This window comes from Nerophis lumbriciformis, linkage group LG25 (genome assembly GCF_033978685.3).
Source record: "Nerophis lumbriciformis linkage group LG25, RoL_Nlum_v2.1, whole genome shotgun sequence".
Taxonomy (NCBI): domain Eukaryota; kingdom Metazoa; phylum Chordata; class Actinopteri; order Syngnathiformes; family Syngnathidae; genus Nerophis; species Nerophis lumbriciformis.
This window is the reverse complement of record NC_084572.2, coordinates 26,690,120-26,712,491: the sequence shown is the minus strand read 5'-3', so window position 1 is coordinate 26,712,491 and position 22,372 is coordinate 26,690,120. Positions and strand designations below refer to the sequence as shown.

At 38.8% G+C, this 22,372-nt stretch overlaps 1 protein-coding gene across 1 annotated transcript; it reads left to right on the top strand.

The window, feature by feature from the left end:
• Positions 1-16: 16 nt before the first annotated feature.
• tapt1b (transmembrane anterior posterior transformation 1b) lies at positions 17-21,669 on the top strand. The gene is made up of 14 exons (XM_061984065.2): positions 17-239; positions 1,676-1,806; positions 1,875-1,993; positions 6,304-6,466; positions 6,552-6,687; positions 6,819-6,916; positions 11,942-12,011; positions 12,169-12,249; positions 15,336-15,445; positions 16,997-17,056; positions 17,508-17,576; positions 17,653-17,729; positions 17,826-17,998; positions 19,563-21,669. The coding sequence occupies exons 1-14, from the start codon at positions 68-70 to the stop codon at positions 19,823-19,825; spliced, it is 1,722 nt and encodes a 573-aa protein (XP_061840049.1). The 5' UTR covers positions 17-67; the 3' UTR covers positions 19,826-21,669.
• The last annotated feature ends 703 nt before the right edge of the window (positions 21,670-22,372 follow it).

The following is a 22,372-nucleotide window of genomic DNA, read 5'->3' as shown; positions in this document are numbered from 1 at the left end:
ACTTCGGACGTAATGACGTCACGTCGCCATACAGACGTCAGTCGGCTGTGAAACCGCTCGGTCAAAGATGGCGGACTCGCAGTCGACGGGTCTGGGGGAGGAAACGGCAAAGGCGAGCTGGGGCAGCACCGCCTGGAAGACGCCGAGATTTGAGAGACCCAATGAGACGGTCGGGGGAGCGGGGAGCTTGCGGTTCAACGATGGCGGTCACAACAAGGGAAGGAAACGCAACCTGTCAGGTGAGACCCGCTAGTCCTGCTAGCCGCTATATCACCTCCCTCCCCCGGGTTGACAGCGCCAGCGAGCCACCGGAGGCACCGTAGTAAGTCATGGGTGATGAGATGACTATCCAGGAGTGCTCCAGTCTTATGCTTGCAATAGAGAACCTTACTGAATAGCGGCTAGTGGCTACCATGGAGGCGTGGGTGCCGTTTTTGCCGCTAGCACCCCCTACTTACAGCACATTACAGCTACGCTGCTTGGTTACAGTTACAACAGCAACTATGTCAACAACATGTTCTCTTATGTCAATAAGAGTAAAATTAACTTTGCTTTGGAGGGGAATGCACACATCAATGTTATTACACTGCACATACTTTCACCAGAGACCTCAGATTACAGAAAATACACTATATTGCCAAAAGTATTTGGCCACCTGCCTTGACTCACATATGAACTTGAAGTGCCACCCCATTCCTAACCCATAGGGTTCAATATGATGTCGGTCCACCTTTTGCAGTTATTACAACTTCAACTCTTCTAGGAAGGCTGTCCACAAGGTTGCGGAGTGTGTTTATAGGAATTTTCGACCATTCTTCCAAAAGCGCATTGGTGAGGTCACACACTGATGTTGGTCGAGAAGTCTTGGCTCTCAGTCTCCGTTCTAATTCATCCCAAAGGTGTTCTATTGGGTTCAGGTCAGGACTCTGTGCAGGCCAGTCAAGTTCATCCACACCAGACTCTGTCATCCATGTCCTTATGGACCTTCCTTTGTGCACTGGTGCACAGTCATGTTGGAAGGGGAAGAGGCCTGCCCCAAACTGTTCCCACATGCATGGAATTGTCCAAAATGTTTTGGTATCCTGGAGCATTCAAAGCTCCTTTCACTGGAACTAAGGGGCCAAGCCCAACTCCTGAAAAACAACCCCACACCATATTTCCTCCTCCACCAAATTTCACTGACCCCTCTCTGTTGCTCCCAAACTCTTCCATTTTCTTACAATAAAGCCGACAGTTGACTTTGGAATATTTAGTAGAGAGGAAAACATTTTACGACTGGATTTGTTGCACAGGTGGCATCCTATGACAGTTCCACGCTGGAACTCACTGAGCTCCTGAGAGCGACCCATTCTTTCACAAATGTTTGTAGAAACAGTCTCCATGTTTAAGTGCTTGATTTTATACACCTGTGGCTGGGCCAAGTGATTAGGACACCTGATTCTGATCATTTGGATGGGTGGCCAAATACTTTTGGCAATATAGTGTATACCTGCACAATTGATACACCCGCACAATCTATTGGGGCTTCAACACAAGAGCAACTAGCGAATGTTCACTCCATCCAGGCATCCATCCATTTTTTACCGCTTGTCCCTTTCGAGGTCGAATGTTCACTCACAAAGTAAAACGTGCAACTGATGCTTTGTATTTGTTTCGCCGCTTTTTTTCCCTGCAGATCTGTCTCTGGTCAGGTTTGTCACTACTGAGCTGACCAGGGGTTATTTCCTGGAGCACAACGAGGCCAAATACACAGAGCGCCGAGAAAGAGTGTACACCTGCCTACGTATTCCTAAGGAGTTGGAGAAGGTGAGTGAAAGCACACATTAGATCAGCCTACAGAGGCGTCACAAATGCGCTTGTCTCTTTCCGTTAAGTTGATGACGTTCGGCTTCTTCCTCTGTCTGGACGCCTTTCTCTACGTCTTCACGCTGTTGCCCCTCAGAGTGCTGCTGGCCCTTCTACAGCTTATCACGGTCCCATGCTGTGGCCTCGGGTAAGTTGTTATGAAGCACCTGTTTAGTTGTTGTTGTGTACACGCTCAGCTTTCATTTAAAAAACAATTTGGTATTTACCAATTAGGGCTGGGGTGTCAAACTTGTTTTGGGGCCACCTCACGGTTATGGCTACCCTCAGAGGGCCGCTTATAACAGCGAATAATGTATGAATTTGCCTATGCATTGGATTATTATATATGTATTTTTACGTACATTGTAAAAAAAACAAAAAGAGTTGATTTTACAGTAAAAAAAACTGGCAGCTCACTTACCAGAATTTTTCTATATACATATACATTGTTTTTTACAACATCTATGTTCTACTGTTTGTTCCTTTCGGATATTACAGTTAATGCAAAAACATAGTGGTTTTTAGAGCATATTACTGCAAATATAAAAACATTACCACTTTTTTAAATTTTGGCAACTGAGCTGCCAGTTTTTTACGGTAAAAAACTGTGGTACCATTTTTTTTTTCATTTACATTATTACACCATACAAACTACAACTGTAGATTTTAACGGTAAAAAACTGGCAGCTCATTCGCCAGAATTTTACTGTGAAAACCCTGGTAGAGTTTTTTTTAATTTGCAGTAATATGCTGTAAAAAAACTCTTGTAAAAAAAATTGTATTGTGAAATCTGTTGTAATTTTTACAATTTGATGCATAACTTGCTTTGAATCCTAAGTCAAGCAGATATTTAATTATTGAGTTTTATTTGAACAAAAATAGTTGGGAAAGTATGATGATATATTTGTTGCAATATATGTAGTGTAATTTCATGCAGTAAATATCTTTTTTCTGTCAAAATGGAATAAAACAAACACTTACCAGTAAGAAAAAATAATGTACCCTATTTTCCAGACTAAATTTTAGAAGAAAAACATATTTTTTATATATTAGCTGCACCGGACTATAAACCACAGATATTTACCGGTACGTTGTGAAAATATATATTTATACAGAAAGATTTTTAAAATGTTTATTTACATACTGCACCTTAATTGTTTCCAAACAGTGCCCGTAACACAGCAGTAAAACAGCTGTTTAATCAAAACAGAAAAGTCATTGATGTTTTTATTCATCCTTTATGAGGTGAATGCGATTTTCTTTTTTTTAATTAGGTTCAAGATGTTTATCAGGGTTCTTCTTCTTTGTACTTTGTGAACACTTAGAGTTTGAATTTTTTTTTTTAAGTGAATAATTTTACAACTTTGTTTGATACTTTTGCTTAATCTATTCCATATTTTGGCCGTTAGCAAAGAAAAATCCGTAGATTAGCTGCACCTTTGAATAAGCCGCAGGGATCAAAGCTTGGGAAAAAGAAGCGTCTTAAAGGGCTGCGATATTATATGGTCGTGATTCTTGATCGCGATTAATTTGAGTTCGGTCACGGTGATCAGCTGTTAGCATATTTCCTCGATCAAACATGGCAGAAAAATATGTTAGAAGTTATCGCAGGTGTTACCCTGCACGGAATAATCCACCAATATTGACCGGGATCCTGTGTGTGTCTGTGAATGTGTGTCTGTTTGTGTGAAAGTGTGTCCGTGACCTCCCGTTCCATGGTCGCAAAAGTGAGGCTCGTCACGACTTACTGAATGTTCAATCAGCGATGTGCCTCTTCCCCTTACAAAGCTAGAAGTGAAGCCCAGAAGAACAAAATAAAGAACAATTACTAACACTAGCATAGAAGTCAAAACAACATTTAAAAGAAGCAGCGGCTTTAGTGACAGACCTTAGTTTCACCAGCTGCTGCAGCTCACCAGTAATCCTGCCCCGAATGCGGACTTGCAGGCACTCAGAACGTCTATGCGACTGTATTGGTCCCAACTGGGAGAGTCAAAACACCCAGTAATTTAATCAGAAAAGGCATTTTTATATCTAATTATTTTTATTTAGACTTTTTGTTTATGTGTCTGCAAATATTCCACTTCTCTCATATAAAATGTACTAAAAAAAACCTCTGCAGACAAAAACTTTGTTATTTTTGTTTGTTTGTGAATACTAAAAAATAACATTTTGTTCCTGAAAAAAATATTTAAACTTGTTTTATGTTAAAGTTAAAAGTTAGAGTACCACTGATAGTCACAGACACACTAGGTGTGGTGAAATTACCCTCTGCATTTGACCCATCCCCTTGTTCCACCCCCTGGGAGGTGAAGGGAGCAGTGAGCAATGTGAGGCATCATTTTGGTGATTTAACTCCCAATTCGAACCCTTGATGCTGAGTGCCAAGTAGGGAGGTAATGGGTCCCATTTTTATAGTCTTTGGTATGACTCGGCCGGGGTTTGAACTCACGACCTACCGATCTCAGGGCGGACTCTCTAACCACAAGGTGTTGGTATACATTATTTTATAGTACCTCAAATTCAACTGCACTTTAATGTATTTTATTTATAATAAGATCCATATTTAGAGTTTTAAGAACTCCACAATGTGTGTCATCGCTTGTTTGCCTAAGCACTGATGAGAAGCACTGATGTATACAAGTAATTAAATAATACAAATAGTAATTTACCATTTGAAAGTGTTGTTTAGTAAATGTTAACTTGAAATACAAGTCTTATAGTATTCACTACACCACTGATACATTGTTTACTGCAGAATGTTTGTGATGACAAGCAAAAACCTGTACTGTTATCTGTACTTTTGCACCTCTAATAAGCACAATCATAGATATGAACAAAGTGACAGTTGTCACCTGTTAGCATATATTACCTCAAAAAACAATGGCGGAAATGTCTGTTACAAGATACTGCAGTTGTAAACAGTCGGGATGTGGTACTCGCTATAATCCTGCAAGAGCTAATCCGCTATCATAAAACAAATTGTGATATGATCGAAATCGGATGATATGAAAAAATAGTCGTGATCATTTTTTTTGACATATCGCCCAGCCCTATTGGCCTATAGTCCGGAAAATACGTTACTTTATTGAGGTATATTATTTCCAGGCGTTTGCGGGCGATATAAGATAATGTGGCGGGCCAGTTATGATCCCGAGGCCTTAGGTTTGACACTTATGAGGTAGGGTATTATAGCCATTTTATGTAGCGTATTCTCCATGCTCCTTTACTTGCTGGTAGTTTGTTGGTCTTGCTGTAAAGCATGTTCAGTTGACTCTGTTGTCGATATTGGCGTCTTAAGGCTCAAATCTGTCCCACCAGAACAAAATACCCTCAATGTGCTGTATATTTTTAATGGTCTCGCATTAGACTATTTTCCCAGTTTTAAATTAATCTGGGAGGTCTCACAAAATCTAACCTTGATGCTGAAATTTAGACAGTTAATAAGTGCTTTCCTTAAGAGGTTTAGTGTGTGTAGCTTTAATCCTAATTAGTTTGTCATGACCTCTTACGTAGGTCATATCTTGTTGGGGTTTGTGTTGTATTTGTTCTGTGTTTAGTGTTTGTTTCCTTTTTTAGAGCTGTTTCCTTTTTTCTACTTCCTGTGGGAGCGCTGATTCCTAACGCCTGTCCCATATCACGCGGTGCTGAATCATTGTTTGTTTAAGCTTCATGGCTAATGTGTTGGCATCTATGCAGTCATTACCCTGACTAGATTTTCTGCTATTTCTTTCTTTATGGTTCGTAATTGCCTAGTTTTCGGAATGCTTCCTGTGCACTCCCAGCTGCACTTGTTTTGGTATTTTGTTGTATATTAAATAGTTTTACCTACATGCTGTCTCCTGTGTCCGCATCTTCGGGTCACAAATTCCGCTACCATGTAGACTCGTCACAGAGCTGTTTGTCCACAATAACTGCCTTTTTAACAGGCTATCATGCTAGGTTAGCCTATTCATTGAAGAAAAACATATATGATCAAACTTGCAGCTTCCACGTTTGGAGCTGACTGACAGATTGTTGGCTGACTTCCAGGCTTTTTTAAAGATGTGTGGCAAAGCCTTTTCTTTTTTAATAATGCTTCCCCCTAGTGAAGTGGTGAGCGTATAACTATGTAAATATGTCAGAGGAAGGAGGTTATTGCTTCAGGACATGAAAAAAAACAACTTTTTGAACCCTTCTTCTCTCAAAAGTGGAGCAAACGTGAGTAAGGGAGAGGATAGATTTGTGTGCTCATAAACAGGCTCTAAAGACACACACTCAATACTGCTAGTCCATTTTGCACAAGGGGGACCTTTAAAATGTCCCTAACAATGTAACGGTGTGGTGCATTATTGTTGGTTGCCTCTAGAGGGTAGTAGATATCTTTTTGTGATTCCCAACCAAGTCCCCATTTTTATGGGGAAGAACTTAACTCTGAATGTTTCTTTGCAACACATTTATATTTTACTGTGTTTTTAGAGGGACTCGCCTGCTCCAGCCAGCGCAGGTGTGCGACGTCCTAAAAGGCTTCATCATGGTGCTGTGTTACTCCATGATGAGCTACGTTGACTACGCCATGATGTACCACCTCATCCGGGGCCAGTCAGTCATCAAACTCTACATCATCTACAATATGCTAGAAGTACGCTGAGATTCATCACCACTGCAGACAACCATTTGCCTCCTTCTCCTTATCGTCTCTCTCCCCTTCCGATGTTTTTCGGCAGGTGGCGGACCGCCTCTTCTCGTCTTTCGGCCAGGACATCCTGGACGCGCTGTACTGGACGGCCACGGAACCCAAAGAGAAGAAGAGGGCGCACATAGGCGTCATCCCCCACTTTCTCATGGCCGTGCTCTACGTTTGTATCCTTCTTCGTTTAATTAATTGAACTGAATGTGAGAGTAAAATGTCATCTTAGTGATAATGTTGATTCAGTTCTATGTTTCTTTCCAAAATTGTGCTTTTGTTTCCTTCTTAACGCGCCTGTTTCCAGTTCTCCATGCCATCCTCATTATGGTCCAGGCCACCACGCTCAATGTCGCCTTCAACTCCCACAACAAGTCGCTCCTCACCATCATGATGTCGAACAACGTGAGTAGACTTATCAGCATTAAGTACACCTTATAGCTTAAAATATACAGTCGGGTCCAGAAGTACTTGGACAGTTGTATTTTTTTAGGATTATTGCCCTAATACACAAAGACAATGGGATTGCAGTGAAAACAATAAATATATGATTTAAAGTTTAGTTGTATTTTAGGAGAATTCACAATAATATGAGATTTACCATTTTGGAATTTTTGAAATTTTGTGTCAAATGGTTCAATTGATTCTCATGAGGTTGGTTGGTCAGGTGCTGGCCCCACTATGGACTGGACTATCACACTATTAACTAGATCCACTCGATATCCATTGCACTGGTCACCTCTCCAAGGTTTCTCATTGTTTCCCATTGGGTTGAGTTTTTTCTGATGTGGGATCTGAGCCGAGGATGGTGTTGTGGCTTGTGCAGCCCTTTGAGACACTTGTGATTAAGGGCTATATGAACAAACTTTGATTGATTGAGGTGCAGTTATGAAAGGACTGTAGATCACTCCAGGCATTTTATTTGGCTGATGCTCTAAGTCCGATGAAGAGAAGTGATTGAGGCCATCATTAGGCTGAAAACACAACATAGATTTACAAAAGACCTAGTCAAACACTTAAGTACAGGAATTACGTATTAGACTTTAATAGGAAGCATCTAAAAAAAAAAAAAAATCATCTCAAATTCTGGAATCAAATTCTTCAAACAGAAGAATGACTTGTGTTAAAATGATGGGAAGTTTGAAGAAGGTTAAGAACCGCCCATGATCTAAATAAAAGATGTGAAAAAATATCAATACAGCGCTTCTATTGTATCTAGGGCTGTCCCGATCCAACGTTTTCACTTCCGATTCAGTACCGATATTAATGCGTTACGATATTAGCAGAATCATGCATACTATTATGATTATTTTGAAGAGTGGAATGTTAGAAAAGGCTTGATGAGTTGACATGACTAAAATTGATAACAATGGTAGGTAACCTTTTTAACTGTTTTTAACTTTTCAACTGCTTTTATCTAACAAATTGTTCTTAAGATAATTTGTATTTGCTTTTTCAATGTGTATTTTACCTCTGTTTTAAATGTTATTGTTTAGTCTGTCCTTTGCCTGTATTTCTTTGTGGTGTACAGCCCATTGTTCTTCAACTGTGGTTGTTTTTAAAGGGCTTTATAAATAAAGTTGGTATGGTATGAAAAACACTAATCTATATATTATTAACGTCTGGAATGGACTTATGCCGTCTTTAAAGTACCAGTAGAATGGAAAAACAAGTTTACTTTGTATGCTTAATTGTGTTTTATTGTATCCATTAAAGTTGAATGGATATAATGAAATACGATTGGATATGGTTTAATGATTAAACCATATACAATTGTACTTCCAATCCACAAACTAGTATGTGAAAATACAGTCTCAACATCACAAAATGCCACAATTTCAAACGGTTATTTTGAAAATTTTGCCCTGAATGTCTTTGGAAATATCCGTAGATTCGGGGTGGGATGACGTCATCATGGGAAAGTTTCTGCACTCTGACCATATCATCAGATCAGTCATAATGAAAATATGCAAAAATTGAAAAGAGATGTGCTGTTAATCATTCACAATCCTTATGTAAAATGTGAACACATGTTTTTTATTTATTTATTTAAATATATAAATGAATAAAAAGTCAGCTAACAATTGAGTCAATGGGGGCTCTCTATTTTGCCCACAAAACCCTCTCGATAACCATCCTAAACCCACCAAAAATTATCTATTTACATATCTTGACCTGAATAGTAACCAAATACTAGTGATATAGTTATTACAAGTGCTGACGCAGACAATTTTTTTTGGAGGCGCATTAATAACAGAGGGCGAACTTCTAGCTTACCCTGCAGCATTGAGCCGGCCGGTGTCCTGCTGCTGCTTCATCGCATCTCGGCTAATCATAGTTACTCTAGATTATTACTCATGCCTCTCATTTGGATAATCGGAGGATTTAGCCATGAATCTAAACGTTGTTCATCTGTGACATTCAATTTATACCCGGAGATGGAGACAAACACACTATATCAAACAGCAACTTTTCCTTTTAACCCTTTGAGTGTATTAAAATGAATTCTTTATCTGTTGTAAACGTAAAGATATGGACATCCTATCATTCATCATCGCAGAGAGTAGACATAAAACAGCAAGCGATCGTTTTATTATGTTCATGGTTTGTATTTCTTGTTTAGCACTTAGCTATACCGCCACATGATGCTATACTGCTTCTCTAAAGCTGGATCTGTTTAGCACAAAGCTTCTACAAGTTGTAGCTCATCCTTCTTATATTCAAGCTAAAAATATAAGGTTCGGGATCATAATTTTCCCCAAAGTAATCATTGTTATCTCCCACAACGTCTGCATGATTAAAATTGTTGTTGATGGGGAAGGGATCTGTGGTTCTCACCTCTACATCATCAGGGGACGGCGTAGCGCAGTTGGGTGAGAGTGGCCATGCCAGCAACCTGAGGGTTCCTGGTTCGATCCCCACCTACTAGACTAGACTTCCTTTTTATTGTCATTCAAATTTGAACTTTACAGTACAGAAAGGAACAACATTTTGTTGCATTAACTCATGGTAGTGCAGGATAAAAAATCAACAAGGAGCAGAAATAAATAAATAGATTACTGTACAGATAAATATATTGCACTTTTGCATATGCATCCACGTTTATGGATGTATGTTATATTGTCTTTATATTCCAGCGAGTTAATCCATTTTTGGGCGGAATTGAGGGGATTATTATGATGCGTTCAAGAGTCTTACGGCCTGAGGGAAGAAGCTGTTACAGAACCTGGAGGTTCTGCTACGGAGGCTGCGGAACCTACTACCAACCTCGTCATGTCCGTTGTGTCCTTGAGCAAGACACTTCACCCTTGCTCCTGATGAGTCGTGGTTAGGGCCTTGCATGGCAGCTCCCACCATGTGTGAATGTGTGTGTGAATGGGTGAATTTGGAAATAGTGTCAAAGCGCTTTGAGTACCTTGAAGGTAGAAAAGCGCTATACAAGTATAACCCATTTATCACGGATTTCGCTTGGTAATTATCTCTCAAAATGGCACGGGAATCTATGTGAGATTATATTATTTTAATCACATCTATTTATTCACAAACTTTGTAAGTCTTTTGCTGTCATAAATCAGATATATTTGATAATAGTTTTAATATAGTGGCAACTTTTTTTTCCATTCTACTGGTACTTTAAGTTGAATTGAAGTGGAGTGTAATTGTTTTTTTGACGACACCCAGTGGTCACAATAATTAATTAAATATTAAGCCCATGACACAGTTGAATGATGCTAAGTTTTGTGCTCACGTATGCATACCTGTTGTGTAGCTGCTTTCCCCTTGTAGCCTATAGCCTACCATGTTTACCTTTTATAAATGACCAGAGGTGGGTAGTAACGCGCTACATTTACTCCGTTACATCTACTTGAGTAACTTTTGGGATAAATTGTACTTCTAAGAGTAGTTTTAATGCAACATATTTTTACTTTTACTTGAGTATATTTATAGAGAAGAAACGCTACTTTTACTCCGCTACTTTTATCTACATTCAGCTCGCTACTCGCTACAAATTTTTATCGATCTGTTAATGCACGCTTTGTTTGTTTTGGTCTGTCAGACAGACCTTCATAGTGCCTGCGTTTCAACAAATTCAGTCACTGGTGACGTTCACTCCGTTCCACCAATCAGATGCAGTCACTGGTGATGTTGGACCAATCAAACAGAGCCAGGGGTCACATGACCTGACTTAAACAAGTTGAAAAACTTATTGGGGTGTTACCATTTAGTGGTCAATTGTACGGAATATGTACTGTACTGTGCAATCTACTAATACAAGTTCCAATCAATCAATCAAAAGTGTGAAGGAAAAAAGACCATTTTTTATTTCAACCGTACACCCCGTCAAAAGCCTAAAGACTGACTGCACAGTTCCTGTCTTCACAATAAAAGTGCCGCTCCATCGCGCCTGCGCTTTCAAAATAAGAGTCTCCGAAAGCCTGCGCAAACAAGCTAGCAAGCTACGGAGTTTGCCGCCAATGTATTTCTTGTAAAGTGTATAAAAACGAATATGGAAGCTGGACATATAAGATGCCAAAAACCAACCACTTTCATGTGGTATTAGACAGAAAGGAGGAACTTTTTTTCTCCTCCATTTGAAAACGTGGACGTTTGTCATCACTACTGTCTGATTCCAATCAATGCAAGTCATCAGAATCAGGTAATACACCAACTTATATTCTTGTCTTCATGAAAGAAAGGAATCTATATGTGTTAAACATGCATGTATATTCATTAAAACACTATTAACATGTAAACAAAAACGGCAAAAAATATATATATAAATTATATACTGTATATATCAATGTATGTATATATATATATATATATATATATATATATATATATATATATATATATATATATGTGTGTGTATATATGTATATATGTGTGTGTGTGTGTGTGTATATATATATATATATATATATATATATATATATATATATATATATATATATATATATGATATGTGTGTGTATGTTACTCATCAGTTACTCAGTACTTGAGTAGTTTTTTTACAACATACTTTTTACTTTTACTCAAGTAAATATTTGGGTGACTACTCCTTACTTTTACTTGAGTAATAAATCTCTAAAGTAACAGTACTCTTACTTGAGTACAATTTCTGGCTACTCTACCCACCTCTGTAAATGACTTCACTATACCACAAGGAACGACCAACCTTGTGTGCTTATTGGTGGACTTCTAGATGTTAAGCTTCTAGATGCTAAGCTTTGCACAAGTAAACGCGCTGCAGGATTGGGTGTATCGGAGGGCTTATATTGGACATTTTAGATGCAAGCCGATATAATCCAATACTTTTTTTTTGCAGTTATCGGGCCGATATCCAAATCGAATCGAGACTCTCATGAAATGTGCAGTTGTACCTAAAGTTATGTCCCGTTTGTCCATGTGATTTTTGTCTCTTTGCAGTTTGTGGAGATCAAAGGAAGCGTCTTCAAAAAGTTTGAGAAGAACAACCTTTTCCAGATGTCAAACAGCGGTAAGTGAGCAAAAGATACAAAACGGGGCCAGGGAGGTTACAGACATGTATTACTCTCCTAACTTTAGCTGAAGGTAAATTTCAGAAATCACATGCACGCACACACATGTGCAAAGTAGGTTAATCCAGGATTGATTTTTTGTTTTGTTTTCCACAGATATAAAAGAGAGGTTCACAAACTACATCCTCCTGCTCATCGTCTGCCTGAGAAACATGGAGCAGTTCTCCTGGAACCCCGGTAAATACAGTAGGCAGAGACGCACCTTAATCCGTATTAAATTGGCTAATTAAATGCCAAAAGTGCTGTAAAAAGACTAAGCTCTTTGTGTACCAAACGTACACTATTTGCACAAAACTATTGGGACGGGCCTATTAATCAATCAGACTGAATTTGTCATCTTTAACGGGACATTTTGGACAATCGCATGCGTCCTTTGAACAGTTTGGGGGGAGGTCCATAACCACCTGCTTGGGTGAAATTGGACGTACTAGAAAAGAGATACCCTGGCATTTACTGGTGACTAGAGATGTCCGATAATGGCTTTTTTGCCGATATTCCAATATTGTCCAACTCTTAATTACCGATACCGATATATATACAGTCGTGGAATTAACACATTATTATGCCTAATTTTGTTGTGATGCCCCGCTGGATGCATTGAACAATGTAACTTTACCATGAATTGATTAACGTGGACCCCAACTTAAACAATTTGAAAAACTTATTCGGGTGTTACCATTTAGTGGTCAATTGTACGGAATATGTACTGTACTGTGCAATCTACTACTACAATTTCAATCAATCAATCAAAAACAAGGTTTTCCAAAATAAGAGAACCACTTCAACTCCAGTTATGGAAAAAAGTGCCAACATGGTACTGCCATATTTATTATTGAAGTCACAAAGTGCATTATTTTTTTAAACATGCCTCAAAACAGCAGCTTGGAATTTGGGACATGCTCTCCCTGAGATAATCCTAATACCCATTACAACTATGGGAAATACTATACTTTGACTTTCACAAAGTGCATTATTTTTTTATTTTTTTTAAACATGCCTCAAAACAACAGCTACAAAAACAATGAAGGCACACAGCTTCAGTCCAGAGTATACTAGAGCATTCTTGCCAACCTTGAGACCTCCGAATTCTGGAGATGCGGGTTGGGGGTTGGTGGTAGCGGGGGGTGTATATTGTAGCGTCCCGGAAGAGTTAGTGCTGCAATGGGGTTCTGGGTATTGGTTCTGTTGTGTTTACGTTGTGTTACGGTGCGGATGTTCTTCCGAAATGTGTTTGTCATTTTTGTTTGGTGTGGGTTCACAGTGTGGCGCATATTTGTAACAGTGTTAAAGTTGTTTATACGGCCACCCTCAGTGTGACCTGTATGGTTGTTAATCAAGTATGCCTTGCATTCACTTATGTGTGTGTAAAAGCCGCATATATTATGTGACTAGGCCGGCGCGCTGTTTGTATGGAGGAAAAGCGGACGTGACGACAGGTTGTAGAGGACGCTAAAGGCAGTACCTTTAAGGCACGCCCCCAATATTGTTGTCCGGGTGAAATCGGGAGAAATTCAGGAGAATGGTTGCCCCGGGAGATTTTCGGGAGGGGCACTGAAATTCGGGAGTCTCCAGGGTAAATCGGGAGGGTTGGCAAGTATGGAAATTGGACGTACTCGAAAACAGATACCCTGGCATTTACTGGTGACCACTATGACTTGTCCAGGCAGTTTTCGTCCGTTTTCAATTCCTGTAGTTGATAAGCCAGGTGTCCCAATAGTTTTGTTCGTATACAGTCCCAGGATTATGCTGGCTGACTGGGGCAAACGCGCAGCAAACGTCCAAACCACACGCAAACTGCCAAAACACATACAACTTCACAAAAAAATGCACACAAGTGCGGCGCAAACGCCCAAAACACACATAAATCCCCAAAAGCCAATGGTAGTATACGATGAAACTGAAAGTTAGCATGCAACGAGGAAGTACCCGTCGGTACAAATACTGGAACGATGCGTCAAAGCGGCTATCAACTTGAGCAGGGGGAAGCCGTGTGTATTTACTGCATTAGTGAACTGAGACAAAGGTCTATCAAAGACTCAAATGTTGGGTCCAGTTAATTGCACATTCTGATCTGTCTGATGAAACCCCGCTCAAGATTGTGGCCGTGTTGACGTGCCTGACAAGCCTGAAGGCGGAATCTACGTATTTATATCTGAGTAAGCCGTACCAGTGGCGCTTGGTCTGAGAGGGATATACAAATACATAAGCGGAATGCCCAGAATAAAGTTTTTGGAGTGAAAAAGTACATATTCTGTCTTTGTTAAACTTTTTTCAAACAATATTATTGAGCTACCGATTTATTGAGTCTTGTTTTCCCTGTATTAGATGTGTGTTAGGGGTTTGTGTGTGTTTTAGACGTTGCTGTGCGTTTTGCCTCTGTCGGCCACCGCACAGGGTAAAGCAGTTGAAATACTCTTTAAAAAATGTTTAAAAATCCAGAAATATCCAGGCTCAAATAGGCAGAGATCTCCCTTGACTGATTTGATTTGAAGTATTTAGACTTAGACTTAGACTTCCTTTTTAATGTCATTCAAATTTGAACTTTACAGTACAGATAAGAACAAAATTTTGTTGCATTAGCTCATGGTAGTGCAGGATAAAAAAGCCATAAGGTGCAGATATAATTAAATAGATTACTGTACAGTGATCTATTTTAATTTATTAATAATTAATATATTATAATAATATAATATATAATATATATATATATATATAATAATAATTATTAATAATTTAACACTTTTGCATATGCATCCACGTTTATGGATGTATGTTATATTGTCTTTATATTCCAGCGAGTTAGTCCATTTTTGGGGGGAATTGAGGGGATTATTATGATGCGTTCAAGAGTTTTACAGCCTGAGGGAAGAAGCTGTTACAGAACCTGGAGGTTCTGCTTCGGAGGCTGCGGAACCTCTTTCTAGAGTCCAGCAGGGAAAACAGTCTGTAGTGGGGGTGGGAGGAGTCTCTGCAGATTCTCCGAGCCCTGGTCAGGCAGCGGCTTTTTGCGATCTCCTTGATAGGAGGAAGAGGAGTCCTGATGATCTTTTCCGCCGTCCTCACCACTCTCTGCAGAGACTTCCAGTCTGAGGCACTGCAGGCTCCAGTCCAGACGGAGATGGAGTTGGTCAGCAGGCTCTCTATAGTGTCTCTGTAGAATGGGGGGAGGGAGCTCTGCTCTTTTCATCCGACACAAAAGGTGCATGCGCTGCTGAGCTCTTTTTACAAGAAATGCATTTCTAATGCATCTCTCTTTTTGTCAGATCACTTGTGGGTGCTATTTCCCGACGTCGCCATGGTGATCGCATCTGAGGTGACCGTCGATGTCGTCAAGCACGCGTTTATCACCAAATTCAACGACATCAGTGCTGACGTGAGTCCCTCCCGCATGCTTCCAGCATATCTCTCTGGTGATGTTGGGAAACAAATACAACTCATACTAATACAACTGAGTACTAAGCAACAGTGTTTATATGGGAGATCACTCACAGTGAGATTTTCTCAAATTAAATTGATTGCGTTTATCTTGTCTTCTCAAATAACTGTTCAAAATTATTGTTCAGACAAATCTTTTTTGTGTGAGAAAGATTTTCTTACCCGCTGACACTTCAGCCTTCGTCAAAGCTTTTGTACACAAAAGATTTGTCTGAACACAATAATTTTGAACATATTGAGATTTTCTTTAAAGCTGATTAGGCATTAGGAGTTGGATATCTCTTCGACACAAAAAACACAAAAAAGTCAAAGCCAAACATGTTTAAATTCACCTGCTCCACGTTACGACACTATACTACTTTGTCCTAACGCAACATGTGGAGGCACACTCTCACTTGGGATATGTATCGAATGCGGTACTTTTCTGGCACCGACCAAAACCCGCAGGCCCTACTGAGCACCGATTCACGTCGAATCCAGTGGTGCCATGTTACAGTGCCAACTCATCCGGTTCTTCGCACTTGGCGATCACCGCAGCAGCACGTAGAGCAGACTCATCCAGTCTCCCTCTAGATACATTTGCAATTTTAAATACTGACAAAGCAATTGACTCACAAAATGCTGCAATGTAAGTAAACTAAGGCTCCATTTTCCAAAAAACACGGTAGCTTGATGCTAATATACATTGGCCTTACTATTGACGTGCTACTGATTAGCATTAGCATTTTTTGTAATTTTGTAAGCCCTTAATAAACTATAACTAAGATGTACGTTATAATCAAACAGCTACAATACTTACTGTATTACAGTACTACAGTCTTACAGTAGTGGTATACTTACAGTATAACACTTTTTAGGGCACAACAGAAAAACACACCATTAACTATACACTACTGCCATGTCTTGGACTTGCAACTGTCATTACAACTTAATGTCATACTTGCAAACGAGAACGATATAACCACTGGACACCAGTTCTCATAGTCAGCTCATTTTTAAATGTTGCAATAAAAAAATATTGTATTTATTGTCAAACAATTATTATTTATAAACACGCACAAAAGTACTGAAAATTAGTAACATTGAGTACCAATATTGACTCCCAGGTACTGGGATTTGGTACCATTTCAGTTGAAATGTGAACAGCACCCATCCCTAACTCTCACTGTGACCATCCTGACCTTTCCTGCCCAGCATTCACACTTTCTGTGTCTCCGATAGATAGAAAGAAGCATGGTTATGCAATGGAACCCAGTACCACAGGAAGGGATTAACCCCTTTATCTCCAACACTGTCAAAGCTGATCGCTAAAACTTTGCTGACGAGAAGTTAGTCCTTATGGTGAATCACCTCTCATCCCGACAGAAATAAATACGTTTTTTACTTTTTCTACATGATGATAGCATTATGTGACCTGCAGTATATTTTCCTTATATTTGTCACACACTGAGTTCTGAGTTTTTCCCCTTTTTTGTATTTCATGCCGCAGGTGTACGGAGAGTACCGAGCCAGTCTCGCCTTTGACCTCGTCAGCAGTCGGCAGAAAAATGTACATACCAAAAGTCATCAAGTAGACGGACCCTGTGTGTTGGTCTGTTAATAACATTGTGGGGGGGGCGTGGCTCGGTTGGTAGAGCGGCCGTGCCAGCAACTTCAGGGTTCCAGGTTCGATCCCCGCTTCCACCAACCGAGTCTCTGCCGTTGTGTGCTTGGGCAAGATACTTAATCCACCTGCTCTCAGTGCCACCCACACTGGTTGAAGTGTAACTTAGATAATGGGTTTCACTATGTAAAGCGCTTTGAGTCACTAGAGAAAAGCGCTATATAAATATACTTCCCTTCACTTGTGTGTGTGTGTGTGTGTGTGTGTGTGTGTGTGTGTGTGTGTGTGTGTGTGTGTGTGTGTGTGTGTGTGTGTGTGTGTGTGTGTGTGTGTGTGTGTGTGTGTGTGTGTGTGTGTGTGTGTGTGTGTGTGTGTGTGTGTGTGTGTGTGTGTGTAGGCCTATACAGACTACAGTGACTCTGTCTCCAGAAGAATGGGCTTCATTCCTCTTCCTTTAGCACTGCTGGTTGGTATCCCTGTCTTTTTGACCACGTGTGTTTGTGTATTTCCTGTCACGTGACGCCTATGTTTCTTTCCCCCAGCTGATCCGAGTGGTCAGCAGCTCAGTGAAGATCCAGGGTTCGCTCTCCTTCATATGTGTGCTGCTCTTTTATTTGGGGTAAGTACATTTCAACCTACAGGAGCACATTTTTTAATTATTTACTTTTTTTTAGAATTATTCATTCACCTGAATACACATTGTTTTTTTGAGCAGGCTGATCACCCTGAAGGTGCTCAACAACATAGTTCTGCTCGGCACATCTTGCATGTTTGTCAAAGAGGCCAACATGGAGGAGAAGCTCTTCGACCCGCCGCCTTCTGCCGTCTCCAGCCGCGTCAACTCCAGGGCTAATCGAACCAAAGCAGCGCATACTGCGCCCCAGCAAGGTAGCACAGACAAAGCTCCATCCATCACTTTACCTGTTAATATAATAATAATAATAATAGTAATAATAATGACAATAATAATAATAATGATAATAATGATACCAATAATAATAACAATGTTATAATATTATTTAAAAAGTATGCTATAATATTCCAAATAATAATGTTATGATAATTAAAACAATAATGTTATTATATGACATTTTTGAATAACAATTTTATATTATTAAAAGTTTAAATAAAATGTTTATAATATCAACATTTTAAATAATGATTTTATAATATTAAAATTAAAAATAATTCAGTAGTATTTGTACAATAAATAATTATTGTTTTTTTCAAAATAATAATTGTAATTTATTTAATTCATTATTTGTAATAATAATTGTCTTTATTAGTTACTTTGAAAAATAAACTTTGCTAGTTTGTAGGATTATACAAAAAATATTTCCATGAGCCAAAAACATTTGCCAATCACTTTTTAACTGATGGCAAAATATCAGATTTTCATTTCCACATATAATTTAAAGGGTGTGTGTTTTTGTTTGTTTACTAAATATGTGCAAATAAAGATAAATGATAAATGGGTTATACTTGTATAGCGCTTTTCTACCTTCAAGGTACTCAAAGCGCTTTGACAGTATTTCCACATTCACCCATTCACACACACATTCACACTGATGGCGGGAGCTGCCATGCAAGGCGCTAACCAGCAGCCATCAGGAGCAAGGGTGAAGTGTCTTGCCCAAGGACACAACAGACGTGACTAGGATGGTAAATAAGGTTCACGTGTAGTACAAATACGTTTTCCTTTAAAACAAATTTGTAAATTCAATACGTGTAAATATTACAATACAGTACCAATGTAGTACATGTTTATATATATATATATATATATATATATATATATATATATGTGTGTGTGTATATATGTGTATTCATATATGTGTATGTATATATGTTTACTATATATATATATATATATATATATATATATATATATATATATATATATATATGTGTGTGTGTATATATATATATATATATACATACATATATACATATATATGTGTATATATGTGCATATATGTGTATGTATTTATGTATGTATGTGTATATGTATGTATATATGTGTGTGTATGCATGTACAGTATGTATTTGTGTGTGTATATATATATATATATATATATATATATATATATATATATATATACACATACATACATGCATGCATGCATTGGGTAGTGCCAACAACAAATGTAAACTAAAATGTAAAATACTCAACAAAGGAGGACAATATATTACATTTTCAGAGCAGCATAGAGGTGCATCTGAATACATTAGAATACTGTTTTGTGCAAAAGTTTTACTTCTGTAGTCCAATCAAAAACATATACAGACAGCACCAAGAAATATTGAAAGAAAGTATTTATCATTTCAATGATTGTAGCTTATATCTTAGTAATAGCTTTTGTTTAATTTCTGAGGGTCCTTCCTATCAAGGCTCAACTCTTTCGTTTTTAAACGGCACAATTTTGCTCCTCGCTTTCACCCTTTTCTTCAGAACCTGCCGCAGACAAAGGAGGAATACCCCTGGCGTCGGTCAGCCCTCAGCCCGCACACGTGCCAGAAATCCCCGCCTCCACCGCGCTCCCTAAGAGTGACTCTGACGCTTTCCTCACCACCCCCGACGACGGGGAGGACGACGTCATTAAAATCATCAACACCGACACAGGGCTGGACGAGGACGTGCTCGCGCGTAGAACGCCCAAAAAGGACTTACTGGAGATAGACCGCTTCACCATATGCGGAAACCGCATCGACTGAACGCCACCGGGGGGGCCGGGGGTGGGGTCGTTGACCTGGAGGCGCACCGCGGCTCAGGGTCCCACACACACAGCTGACATAATCAGTATTTATTAATTTATTACTGACAGAAACCAGCCAAGGCATTCAGCTGTTACTATAGGATGTCCCACCAAAGGACCACCGGGCTCGTAGGGCCCGTTTGCCACACGACCACGGGAGCGCGTGGAGTGTCAAGCATCTCGTCGAGAGAAAATGTGAAAATATGCCGAGTGGGTTTGCTGTGCTTTATTACAGCTGCACTGTGTTTGCTCAAACACAATCCACAGATGTCAGCCAGGTACAAAACTTTTTTTTTTTTTCAACTTTGGAAAATTCTTACATTTTAAAGGATTTTTATGGGAATGAAAAAAAAAATCTCTGTTTTTATAGAAAATGTCAGGTGATAGACTCCCAGCTGGAATATTCACGCCGTTACAAGGCTGTCATTTTGAAACCAGTTACTGAGTCGCTGAAGATGACTGCACTGACAACAAACACAGGTGTAAATGTAGCCAAACACCTTTTTAGATCGAATTATGTAGGGTTTATTCTTCTTTAAAAATACCTGCACTCAATTATCATGGCAATGTTTTTTTAAGTTATCAAATGACTGTAATCGCTTGTTTTTTTTAACTTTTGTTTTTTAACTTGCACTCAGTAACTTAATCTTTGCAGCTAAAATCTTTATCATTCAAATAGTGTGTTGCACTTTTTTTTTTTTTACATCCTCATTCTTATTTGTCATGCTTCATATTGGGGTCTATTTAGAGCAGAGGTGTCCAAATTACCAGCCTGCAGCTCTAAATGAATAAAAAAAGGAATTCTAAAGTTTAATTTGAACAGCCTGATTTAGAAAGGAAGAATAAGGCTATTCTGTAATTTTTTTTTTAACACAAAGCTGAAAAGGAGGCTATTTTTTCAGCATATTGTGACACACATTAGCTCGCTTTTTAAGTTTTTTTAATAAACGGTAAAGAATATCAAAATGGCCACTGCATATTTTAATCATTGTGCAGGGGGAAATTTTGGAAACCCCTCTTTTACAGGACAGTAGATCCCGCTACTTGCCAGGGTTTCCTCCCGAACACAAAAAATAGACCCACCCTCAAAATTCCTGTTTTTAAATGTCTAAAAAAAAAAAAACGGGTAATATTCCTCTCACTCTTTTTAACTCTGTGATGCATCATGGTCACTACATTGGACACCCATTCAAAAGCTGATTTTTTTCCCTATCATGAAGTTAAGTCAAAGTTGCTATTGTGTCTTGCCATACCCTGCCACCTGTTGGTCAGCTGTTCTAAATGCAAAAAAAACTGACATTCAGAAGTGCAAAACGGGAGGAATATCTGTCCATTCCTCTTTTTCTAAGAAAGCCATGCAGGTACAAAAGTATAGGAACATCAAGAAACGAATAAGAGTTAACATTTCTAAGCTTTGATTTTGTGTTATGAGGAAATTGTGATGAATTTTGTGTCCACTAAATTGGACATCATGCATCACTGGCTATATTTTGAATGCCATGCATAGTATTGCTGTGAGTTTTGAAGATTCTCAATGTGCAGTAACTTTCTGGCTGCGAATCAATTAATGAATGCTATTAGAATGTAAATGTAGTTTTTATTAGAATATAGGAAGAAAATTTTTTTTTTGTAGTCAGGTTGTTTTGCAATATATTTAACAATATTGAAATATGTGAACATATTTTTAAAGTTAATTAAAAATATTTTATACTATATTGTATTTCTTTTTTTTTTCTTTTTTTTTTTTAGGAAAGTATTTCATCAATTAAACGCATGTTGTCCACCCCAGTGGACATTTTTCAACTCCTTGTTAATAGTATGGTTTTTTTTGGTTTTTTTTATGTTTTCCATGCCAAGAGAGTAATGGTAAAAGGCAAGGCAAGTTTATTTATAGAACACAATTTGTACACAAGACCATTCAAAGTACTTTACAGAAAAGTACAAGCAGGCCAAAAATGAAAATACAAGAATCATAATTAGAATTAAAATCACTTAAGTAAAGTCATTATAAAAACAATTATGATTCACATCAAAGAGTGTAGATAAACTACTTTCAGTTGTCATATGCACAATTAAATAAAAGGGTTTTTAGCTTATCTTCTGGAGGACTATTTCAGATTTGAAGAGCAGTTTCACTATGTTCGATCCTCACTCTGGGCACCAGCAGGAGACCTCTCACTGAGGTTCTCAGAGCTGGAGATGGTTCATATGGTTCTAACTTATCAGAGATGTACTTTGGCACAAGACCATGAACATACTTGTACACAAGCAAAGCTGTTTTAGAGTCTGTTCTCTGAGCAACAGGAAGCCATTGCAGTGGCCAAAGAGGAACTGGACTAATATGGTCGTATTTCCTGGTTCTTGTCAGGACTCGAGCAGCAGCATGGATGTACTGAAGCTGCCCAGTGAGAAGGCCATTACGGTAGTCAGAAAAAGGCATGGGTTAGTCTTTCTACTGTCAGTCTGATTTCGACACTATTCCTCTGATTTTGGCAATGTTTTTATG